This window comes from Nylanderia fulva, unplaced genomic scaffold, assembly GCF_048542155.1.
Source record: "Nylanderia fulva isolate GAGA-0341 unplaced genomic scaffold, ASM4854215v1 Scaffold14, whole genome shotgun sequence".
Classification (NCBI taxonomy): Eukaryota; Metazoa; Arthropoda; class Insecta; order Hymenoptera; family Formicidae; genus Nylanderia; species Nylanderia fulva.
Genome location: NW_028189622.1, coordinates 114,625 through 127,067, shown reverse-complemented (window position 1 = coordinate 127,067; position 12,443 = coordinate 114,625). Strand labels below are relative to the sequence as shown.

The window sequence follows — 12,443 nt, the reverse complement described above, 5'->3', positions numbered from 1 at the left end:
TTCAATTTTTTAAAGAATTTTATTTAAGCCAAAATTAACGAGACTCTACTGTATCACGTGCAATCGATATATCGACGAGAGAAAACACTTTGTTTTCTCGTTGATATTGTTCCGAAGAACAAACACTGCCTAGATGACAGTAATATATATACATATATGTATATATATATATATATATAATATCGATATATTTCATGATATATGTATGTATACATATATATATATATATATATATATATATATATATATACATACACACAAATATATATATATATATATGTAATATCGATATATTTCATGTTTCATATTTAACAATTTGGAACGATTAGATTATAGAAGAAATTTAGATTTTACTCATTATATTATTATACTTGTGTCTAATGACATATTTTATAATATAATATATAACTGCATTTCGACGATGCTGATTCACGATCTTGCCATGAATTCGTCTCTCTCGCGATTTAATTTAATTTGAATGGCGATATAAACATAAATTAATTATATATATATGTACAAAAAATTTGACGACATATAAAAGCCAATAGTGTTTCGTAGATATTATACGTTATGTTTTCAATTAGAATCCAAGTAGCAAACTAACGTCATTCTGATGTCTAATAACGTCATTCGACGTCAAATAACGTATTTTGACGTCAGTTTGCTACTTGGGACGTTATCTTCGAAAAAGTACAATATCACGTGATTTCTAAACACTTGTAAAAATACATATGTGATATAAATAATTTTATATGTATGCATGTGTGTGTGTGTGTATGTGTGTGTATGTGAGTGTGTGTATACATGTGTCATTTCAAAGTATCCGACACACATTCCGCCGTACGCTTATTGTATAATTAAATTAATATAGTTAATTATAGATAACATCATTTTATATGTAGCAGCAATATTAATACTTCGTAGACCTATTGAATTATTAAATAAATATTGAAACGTTTATATATTGTTTACTTTCTTTTAAAACTTTTGATAAAAGATCTGAGTATATTTTTAAACCATCCAAGACCCTAACAGCACAACATATCCAAAAGACATTCAAAGGATATCTAGAGGACATTCGAACATCCTCTGGATGTTCTTTAAATGTCTTTCGGTATTTGTGTGCTATTAGTCCAACCAGAAATGAATGATCGATTTGATATCGATTTATCTAATCGACGTTGATTCAACGATGAATCGACGTCAATTCGTCGTCAAATCGTCGTGCAATTTTAAGGAACAAATCACTATTTTTAGATTTAGCACCAAATAAGGAAGATAGAAAAATTTTTTATAATCACCGATAGCACGTTAAAGTTGACATTTCGAGGTTTAAAATACTTTTTTAATCTTTTGTCTACGATGATTTTTCACCGAGTTACGACATAATCTCTAAAAAATATAGGAGTTACTTCAAAATCGTATAAATCAGTCAAAAAAAATCATAGAAAATTTAAAAAAAGCGTCTTATAGGAAAAATGTACTTTCTGAAACATTAATTGAATTTTTTGAAAGAAATTTTTTGTATCGAATTTCAAATTGTCAAAGATACATAATTTTAAGAAACAAAACAGTATTTCGTTTTTAAAGCATATACAATAGGGAAGATTAACAAAATTTAAAAATTAAATTCATTGACTGTGTGTTAAAGTTGAAACTTTGAGCTTTAAAACACTTTTTTAATATTTGACTTACGATAATTTTTGCCGAGTTTCAACAGTTTGAAATGGCCTAAGTTTAAAAAGTGTTCCCTATTTTTTTTTTTTTTTTTTTTTTTTTTTTTTTTTTACTAGTGTGTTTATATTACAGCTGCTTGACACAATTTCTATATATTTATATTTCTATATTTATTTCTATATATTAATATTTGTATATAATTTTAATCAATGTTGGATTAGTGGCTTATATAGCGAATTGGATTGGATGCACTAGTGCGCATAAGGTTTATCACTCACAAATTTACAATGACAAAAGTAATTAAACAAGGAAAATTAATAGTAAGAGCTATTATTATAGTTGTTTAATATAAATAATGATAATATAATAGCTTTTACTATTAATATTATTTTATTTTTTTAATTATTTATGTCATTGTAAAATTGTGTGCGATAACCTTTATGTGCACTCAGTGCGCACTAGTGCATCCAACCGAATTCGCTACTAGTCAAGTTGAAAGTTTGCATAAACAAAAAATTAACTCACAATCAGTTAAAGTTAAGTTAAGATTAAATTAACTGAAGTTAAATCAAAAGTTAATTTTTAAAAACATTATTTATATTAAATTAGAATTTTGTTTGTTAATTCTTTTAAAATGTATAATAACAAATAACAAAAGAAATTTTGATTTTTATATAGAAATATATTTTTTTGGTAATTATAATTGATGACAAATGAACATAAAAGTTAATAATACTTTAATTTGAAAATAATACGTTTATAACTTATAAAAAACAATAATGATATTCAGAGATAAAAAGAATTTAATTTAGGAAAAAAATTAATAAGTTGAAAGTCAAAAATAACTAGTTAAAGTTAAAAACTAATACATTTTAAATTAACTAAGCTAAGTTAAAAGTTATTAATTTTTTAACTTTTTTTAAAATTAACTAATTATTACCTAACCCTGATTTTAATTAATATTAATTAAATATATAATTTTATATAATTATATTTTTTATTTTAAATTCTTTTTCATTGCGCTTTTTCATTACATATTTAATTTTTATTCCTAATATTTAATATATATTTATTCCTATTCCTAGTAATTTTTTCTACTGTGTGCAGAATCTCGTATTTCAAAATTGCGCGCGCGTATATTTCGAGAGAATCGAGAGCATCGAGATATCGATAACTCAGTGCATGACAGTTCGCAGTATACTTCCGTCGCTCGGTCATATGATTTTCGTGAAAAAAAGGGGCGAGTCGTGAGACCCAGTTTCGAACTTGACAGATCGGACTTTTTTTCACGTGAACGAGGAAAATATCGTTGCAGAATGAAGGGATGCATATTCAATATCGACGGCGGCTATTTGGAAGGATTATGCCGTGGCTTCAAATGCGGTATTCTTCAACAGAGCGATTATCTGAATTTGGTTCAATGCGAAACGCTCGAAGGTATATTATTTTATATTACTTGATTTTATTTTTCAATTATTTTATATTTTTTTTCGAACTATTTTTCGAATTATTTATTATTATTATTTTTATTATTATATTATTTTAATCTATATATTTTTACATATAACTTTAAGATGATTTAAAAGTCACATCAGAAAAAATACAATCTTTAAAATTTGTACCTTTTTGATTAATCTGTTTTTATTAACAAATAATTTTTTGCTCAAATTAATTAATTATTTCTAGATCTGAAACTACATTTGGCTGGTACGGATTATGGCAGCTTCTTGGCAAATGAACCATCTCCGCTCGCAGTTAGTGTGATTGATGACAAGTTGAGGGAAAAACTGGTGGTGGAATTTCAACATATGCGCAATCATTCCGTTGAACCCCTGTCTCAATTCCTAGATTTCATTACTTACAGTTATATGATCGACAATATTATTTTGTTAATCACTGGCACTCTGCATCAGAGACCCATTTCGGAATTAATCCCAAAATGCCATCCGCTTGGTAGTTTTGAGCAAATGGAGGCGATTCATGTCGCTGCAACACCTGCTGAATTGTACAACGCTGTATTGGTAGACACGCCCTTAGGTATGAAATATATTGAGTTAAACTTGTTATTTATATTGTTCTTCATTCTTGCATTCTATTGTATAACATCATTTATTTATCTGAAATGTGCAACGCTTATTTTACAGCACCCTTCTTTGTGGATTGCATATCTGAGCAAGATTTAGACGAGATGAATATTGAGATAATAAGGAATACACTTTACAAGGCTTATTTGGAAGCATTTTATAAATTTTGCAAAGACCTTGGTGGTACAACTGCAGATACTATGTGTGAAATACTCGCTGTAAGACGTTTTATTATGTTATAAAATGATAATATGCATATTGCAAAATAAAATAGATGACATTATTTTTATATCTTTCAGTTTGAAGCAGATAGAAGGGCAATCATTATAACCATTAATTCATTTGGAACTGAATTAGGTAAAGATGATCGTGCCAAATTGTATCCACGCTGCGGACGTTTGAATCCAGATGGATTAGCTGCCTTGGCAAGAGCTGACGATTATGAACAAGTGAAGGCTGTAGCAGAATATTATGCTGTTAGTAAAAACTTTAAATATGTTATTTAAAGCCTTTTTTAGCTTATATAAATATACAGGATGTCTAGTTTTAATCGACCATCTACAAAAACTTTTATTTTTATTTTTAATTTTAATTGTATTAGTTTCAATTATTTTTAATATTTTTTATTTTTAATATTTTTTATTTTTAATTGTATAACAAAATGTTTCAAGAGGACAGAAGATGGCGCTATTGATTTTTTCTGAAGAGCACTTTTCAAGATCATTTGTTTTTTTAAATGGAACTGCATAATTTTTTTTATATAAACCGATTCCTTACAATTTTTGGCATAAAAAGTTATAAGAATAAGATAGCAAAAAAATGAATAGCTTACGAGATATTTTATACTTGAGTTTGACACTGAAATATATAAACTATGAAATATCTTGTAAAATATTTATTTCTTAACGATTTTTCCGCAATATTTTCATGCATAAAATAATGAAAAAAATCTACTGATGCAAATAATTAATAACTTTTAATAAAATAACTTCTTATGCAAAAAATTACGAAGAATCGATTTATATAAAAAAAATTATTGCAGTTTCATTTAAAAAGATATAAATGATCTTTAAATGGCCTTGAAAACGTTTCTTCAGAAAAAGATTAGTAGCGCTATCTTCTGTCTTTTAAATAAAGTAACTTTTATTTGAAACTTTTTGGTCAATTAAAATTGGGTACTCTGTATAATTATTAATTTTGTATAAGCTTCTTTTAAATTAACATTTTCTCTCCGCTCTATGTCCTAAACAGGAATACAGCGCTTTATTTGAGGGCGCGGGTAACAATCCTGGCGACAAAACCTTGGAGGACAAGTTCTTCGAACATGAAGCAAGTATATTTATTACGTCATATAAAAATACATATATGTAAACATTAATGATGCATCTTATATATTAATAATAATATTAGTGGTGAAATTTTTTTTAATTTCTTGGTATTCACACAGGTTCGTTTGAACGTCCATGCATTTCTACAACAATTTCACTTTGGAGTATTCTATAGCTACTTAAAATTGAAGGAACAAGAGTGTCGCAATATTGTCTGGATCGCGGAATGCGTTGCTCAGAAGCATCGTGCTAAAATAGATAATTATATCCCTATATTTTAATGGAACATATTAAATCGCTGTAATGTTACATTTTCTTCTGCAACAATAAGGTAATTAATTAATTTATCATGATTAAGGCCTATTTTTGTTTCATCTAATGTGGCGAATTAGATAATTATTATTTTACATTAATATAATAATAATTATTATTATTTATATTAATAATAAATATATAATATTAATTGTAATTGTTGTCGAAGAAGTCTTCTGAAATTGTATGAAAATTATTATCCAGGAAACTTATTTTAGAAAATTGAAAAAATATGCAAGTATGTATGTATCCGTCAAATATGGATAACACGTGTGCACATGACTTATTGCACACATATCATGCTAATTATTATTTCGAATTAGTCGTATTTTGTTTTAAAGTTTAAATGGAATAGCAAAATCTGTATTGTACGAGTATGTGCATATATTAGCGTTTATTATAATCTTTAATATAAATCATATGTTATTCTATGTTGAAAATATAAAATAGTTGTTTAAAGTAGTTAATTATATTCATAATTGTAAATATCAAATAATAAAAATATATACTGCATTCCATACGATTACTAATACAATAAATAATTTTTAACTTTATGTACACTACATGTATCATATCATATTTTTTAAGGAAGTTTCTTCCTTTGCTGCAGCATTCTTTTATTTATTAATAGGATTCTCTTGATAAAATTTTAAGGTTTCTGGTTCCTCGCCTATGACGTCACAATCTAACATTACCGCGACGAGGACCCAGGAGCCTTAATGAATCTGCTATAGAAATCTCTTACTATAAAATATAGATACAATTCTGATACTATTTTATTATATACAAAAAGGAAGAAAATACAAATTTATTTTCTGCGTTCACTCTCGCACTGCATTCGATCTCCGTCTGTCTCTCTGTTTCTGTTAGGGTGTGCTTCCTCCTTCGAATTCACATTGATCACTTGTGACGAAACCTTATTTCCGTGTTTTGTTACGGTGGGTGAAGGAGGCACGGATGTCGCATTACTATTCACTAAATACGATGGTTGATAAGTCGTTAAACTCTTCAAACCGATTACTTCGGGATTCTCTTTCCAAAAACGGTCGCCGATAATATCGTCTACTAAGGGTACAATAGCAGTTTTTAATTTTCCTGTACCGTCCGGCACCAATTTCCGGATCAGCGTTGTACCCTTCCGGAACAATGGTAATTCATTATTATAATTTATACCAAACTCTTGGAAAAGTAACTCATTTTTGTGCGATGCTAGAGTGCCTCTAAGCTTTTCTTCTGCCTGCAATGTAGAAAGAAAAATATTTTTTTTAATAAAATGATTTTTTTTTAATTATATATAATTTAGTATACTATTTAAGTATATATAAAACTTATATATATATATTATATTATATATAAGATTATATAATATTAATATAATATACAAAATATATATATATATATATATATATATATATATATATACAGGGTAGGCCATTTTAATCTTTCCACTAAAATTTCTCAAAATCCAAAAGTTTAAGACAAAAATGTTTCAGATAAAAGTTGTATGGTTTCAAGGGGGACATGAGATGGTGTCATTGATTTGACCTTGAATAGTCATTTGAAGGTTACGTGAAGGTCAACTTCAATTTCTTAAATGGAACACTATATTTTTTCTTGCATACTTTTGTAGCTGACTTCGAGATCTTTCCAAAACATTATAATCAAATGTTTTTTCATGAAGTATTTTTCGAGTTATTAAGGCTGCAAATTTGCAGTATTTTGACATAAAATACAAAATATCTTGGGAAATATTCATTTTTCGATTATCATACCTTAATACTTTTATGCACAGAATAATGAGACGAATCAATTGGTGTAAAGAAAACACATAGTTGTTTTAAATAAAAATTATCTAACTGCTTATTGCAATTTTCATATTTTTTTTAAAGGCAACTGTGTTTTCTTTACACCAACTGATTCATCTCATTATTTTGTGCATAAAAGTATTAAGGTATGATAATCGAAAAATGAATATTTCCCAAGATATTTTGTATTTTATGTCAAAATACTGCAAATTTGCAGCCTTAATAACTCGAAAAATACTTAATGAAAAAATATTTTATTGTAGTGTTTTGGAAAGATCTCGAAGTCAGCTACAAAAGTATGCAAGAAAAAATATAGTGTTCCATTTAAGAAATTGAAGTTGACCTTCACTTTACCTTTAAATGGCTATTCAAGGTCAAATCAATGACACCATCTCATGTCCCCCTTGAAATTATACAACTTTTATCTGAAACATTTTTGTCTTAAACTTTCGGATTTTGAGAAATTTTAGTGGAAAGATTAAAATGGCCTACCCTGTATATATGTGTGTGTAAAGATATATATGTAAATCTTATATACAATATTATAACTCAATAATTGTGTGCTATATATTTTGTACATATATATTTATTATACTATTATGATAGTTTATATTATATATACTTTAATTTTTAATATAATATATAATAAAATATATATTTTATATATATATATATATATATATATATATATATATAATGATAAGAATATTTAATATTATGAATATTATATCGGCTCTTATTAATAAATATATATATATATATATATATATATATATATATATATATATCACATATACAAGATATACACCTCCTTCTTCACCGGCCATAGAGCCAAACGCGATGTTATTGCGAAATTAAGAAAATTGAGGAAACTGCAATAACATCGCGTTTGGCTCTATGGCCGGTGAAGAAGGAGGTGTATATCTTGTATATGTGTTATATTAATAAGAGCCGATATAATATTCTTAATATTAAATATTCTTATCATTATATATATATATATATATATATATATATATAATATATATATTTTATTATATATTATATTAAAAATTAAAGTATATATATAATATAAACTATCATAATAGTATAATAAATATATATGTACAAAATATATAGCACACAATTATTGAGTTATAATATTGTATATAAGATTTACATATATATCTTTTGCTTTTTAGAATACAATTAGATTACAATAAATTTGAAACATATTTATTACCTGACTTGGAGTTAATTTTCCTTTTAAAATGAGATTCCAAAAGCAAGTGTTGTATAAGTTATTGACATGTACGTCAGCCTGTCGCCAAGCTAAGTAGTCTCTTAAATTCTTATCTGTCGGATACAATACAACACGAGCGTCGAACGATGGCGGATAATATAATTCTTTACCCCTGAAGACTCGTGGCCAGTGATAAACGTACGCCGAAGCAAATAATGAATTTACATTGGACAATAATTTCGATGCTGAAACAGATATGAAAATAGTATGAAAAAACATGTTTGTAAATATAATCAATTAGCAATAAAATAAATGAAAAATTTTATATATTAATATAGTATTATGTATACATTTTTAAAAGCCAATTTTTTTAACTAATTAATTTCAAATAGTTTAGCTTATAAAACTGAACTGGATCTCTTAATTATTTCGAACAATACTCATTTCTGAAAAGTGTTTAATACAAAACTTGTAATGTTTGAAGTAGTGCATTACATAGTGATATTATTATAAATAGTGTGGTCAAGGTCATATGAGGATCACCTTCAATTTCTTAAATGCAAATTTCTATTTTTTCATGAGACAAACATGAAATACAAAAAATTGTTTCAAACAAAAGTTTTTTGACTTCGAGGGTGACATAAAATAATGTCATTAGTTGGACCTTGTATAATCATTTGAAAGTCACCTTCAATTTTTTATATAGAAGCTATTTTTTATTGTATATTCTTATAGCTTAAATCTTAACAGCTTTTCAAAACACTATAATAAAATATTTTTTCATTAAATACTTTTTGAGTTATGAGATTTGAAGCTTACTGTATTTTGGAAAGAAAAATAAAATATCTTGTAAAACATGCAGTTTTCAGTAATCATATTATGAGCTCACATCTATCTTTAGATGTTTATTCCTCTAAAGTTAGAGACACAAATAAATGTACATCTAAAATTAATCATATTATTACTCTCTTGTGAATAAACTTAATTCTCTTGGAGCAGGTAAACTTTTCGAAATTCTCAACACCGCTGTATACCTCTGCGTTTATAGAGTTGTGTGTCCTTGCGAAAGACAAATGAGTACTCGTCACTTTGACCGTAGCCTAGTATAATCTCTTTGAAGTCTTCCATGACCGAGATAGCAGCTTGATTCATCAGATCCAAGGCCAGCACATCGTTCGGCTTGACGAAGTGATGAATCTCGCAGAATCTGGAGAAATTTCTGCCATCTATCCTAATTACGATCCAACAATTTTGCAAACAGTTGTCGTCCCGTTCGAAATCCTTGACGTACTCGAATTTGCTCTTCGCCATCGTCGTCAGGCTTAAATATCGGCGCTGGACTGTTCGTTTGGCCCGATTAATAAGCCTCCGCAGCAAAACCAGGCTACCCTTCATTCGAGCAAGCTTCATCAGAAGTGCAGCATTGTTGCCGAAGCATTGGAGAGTTCGTCCAAATATATTATCTAAATATATTATGTGTATATATATATATATATATATTAAATATATAAAAAATAAATGTTGTAAATGTTGACAATTTAAATAACTCGCAGTTCCTAATCTGTAATTTGTTTTGGCTGGCCTGGATGCTCCAAAACAACGATCATATGTGGAGGAAAAGATTTTGTCTCTCTCAGTAAATTTTAAATTTCATATATAATAAATTATTGTACATTTTATAAAAATAGTAGCAAATCACTACAAATGCATTTGAAAATCAACTGGAGTAGAGATGATAATAATAATAATAATAATAATAATAATAATAATAATAATAATAATAATAATAATAATAATAATAATAATAATAATAATAATAATAATAATAATAATAATAATAATAATAATAATAATAATAATAATAATAATAATAATAATATATATATATATATATATATGTATATATGTACCTAATATATATTCCCTCCACGTTAAGACGGAAGTTATAATTGATTGAGAGATAGTTTTGTGTTATCTATTTCACCTTACTTCCATTCACTTTATTACACTTTATGAACAAGCACTAGAAATATAAGAATTATTTTACTATTTTATATCTTTTTTTAATTTGTTTTCTAAATCGCTCTAATGTACTCCAATATTGCATTTTATTATTATCGCAATTGTTCTACCATAGATAAACTTAAACGCGCCCATGCCGGCCCTTTTATCCTGGCGGGTAGATTCCGAACTAGAGTCTTTAGAAATAAAGTCCCTAGAATCTAAAATCCCTAGTCTCTAGGGACTTTACTTAGAAACTGATTACAGAGAGATACCGTACGATGACAACGCGAAACTTAAGGTTACCGAGCAATTTATTATAAAATTTATTATACATTTATTATAAAATTATATTTATTATAAAATTATATTTATTATAAAATTATATTTATTATAAAATTATATTTATTATAAAATTTATTATAAAATTTATTATACATTTATTATAAAATTTATTATACATTTATTATAAAATTTATTATACATTTATTATAAAAATTATATTTATTATAAAATTTATTATTTATTATTATAAAATATAATATTTATTATAAAATTTTATAAAAGTATATTAATTAAGTAGAAAAATTTTGGAAACTTATTTAATAAAAATTATTCTACATTTTTTTGCTGGAAAATTTTTATAGTTTAAAAAAAATACAACATTCTCAGAAAAAATAAAAAATTTAATATAATTTTTTAAAATGTCCTATTGTTTATAGACTATTATACAATTAGTTCGATCATCACTATCGCCATGGATTATAAAATATCAAGATAAATATGGTTATAAAAAATCCTTCACTATCTACTCAAAAGTCGCATATTAACTTTGTTCCAATTGAGTCGTGCACATCGCTACACTTTGTGCCTTCCTGTGTATGTTTGTGTTAAAATGTGTTAAACAATTAGAAAGCACCTACAATTGAGCACAAAGCGACTTAGCTAAAGAGCTGAGTAAGGTTGTGTTATATTGTGTAATAGTAAAAAAACACTTGTGTCGCACACAGTGTGACTTTGTGTCGCCTGTGTTGCTTGCTGAATAGCAGTCTGTGTGTATGTTATATTCTAATAATACACTGAAAAGAAACAAATAAGAAAAAAATCTTCACAAAAGTTAAAATCATTAAAGACTGTATTTTTGTAAATACCCATACAGCACCGTTAGATTGCAAAAACATTACAACAATCTTTCACCGCAATATTGCAATATTGCAAATTCACTGCAAAATGTTGCTACATCATTGCTGTTGAATTGCAGCAATGTTAAAATGTCCGCTTTTTGGAAGATAATAAAATTATTGATTATCGTTAACATCTTTTATTGTACAATATTGCAAAAAATTATTTTATTATAGTATTATACCCAGCAAATACCAAGTTACAGTTATATAATTGTTAGTTGTAATTTTCCACTCAACAATATAATTGTTATAATACACGTATTATATTTTTGAGTGGAAAATTACAACTAACAATTATATAGCTGTAACTTGGTGTTTGCTGGGTATATGTATATATATTACAATATATAAATTATAGAATTTGGATTACATGCAATATTTCCGAAATATTAATGTCATGTTGCTACAAGTGTGCTGGAATTTTGTGCACCTATATCTCTGCAATGTCTTTATAATGTTGCATTGCAACTTGCAACATTGCAATGTTGCTGCAATATAATTGCAATAATCTGTGCTGTATGGGTAATAGGACGAACCCATATCAACATCTATTATATATATATATATATATATATATATATATATTTGTTTTCTTTCCCTTTAATATAGTAAAATTTCCATTAAAGGGATGCTGGAGATAGTCTGTTTTACCGACCGAATGCAATTATAGCGATATTTGCAAATCTTTTTATATATTAACTATACAGATCAGTAAATCCTTTTCTACAATTAAAATATTTATAAAAACGGTTCTCGTTATTATTTCATTAATTATAATTTCATGTAAAAAACAAAAAAGTTAAATAATTACAGTTTTGTTATCGACTTGC

The 12,443-nt window shown here is 26.6% G+C and overlaps 2 protein-coding genes across 2 annotated transcripts; one reads left to right on the top strand and one right to left on the bottom strand.

Annotated features, from left to right (window-relative positions):
* Positions 1 to 2,857: 2,857 nt before the first annotated feature.
* On the top strand, positions 2,858 to 5,919 carry VhaAC39-1 (V-type proton ATPase subunit VhaAC39-1). The gene is made up of 6 exons (XM_029309562.2): positions 2,858 to 3,114; positions 3,364 to 3,714; positions 3,822 to 3,979; positions 4,061 to 4,237; positions 5,013 to 5,090; positions 5,209 to 5,919. The coding sequence occupies exons 1-6, from the start codon at positions 2,994 to 2,996 to the stop codon at positions 5,368 to 5,370; spliced, it is 1,047 nt and encodes a 348-aa protein (XP_029165395.1). The 5' UTR covers positions 2,858 to 2,993; the 3' UTR covers positions 5,371 to 5,919.
* Positions 5,076 to 10,600, bottom strand: THG (tRNA-histidine guanylyltransferase). The gene is made up of 4 exons (XM_029309563.2): positions 10,339 to 10,600; positions 9,463 to 9,891; positions 8,429 to 8,673; positions 5,076 to 6,638 (listed from the first exon to the last, which is right to left on the bottom strand). The coding sequence occupies exons 2-4, from the start codon at positions 9,836 to 9,838 to the stop codon at positions 6,210 to 6,212; spliced, it is 1,050 nt and encodes a 349-aa protein (XP_029165396.1). The 5' UTR covers positions 9,839 to 9,891; positions 10,339 to 10,600; the 3' UTR covers positions 5,076 to 6,209.
* Positions 10,601 to 12,443: the final 1,843 nt, after the last annotated feature.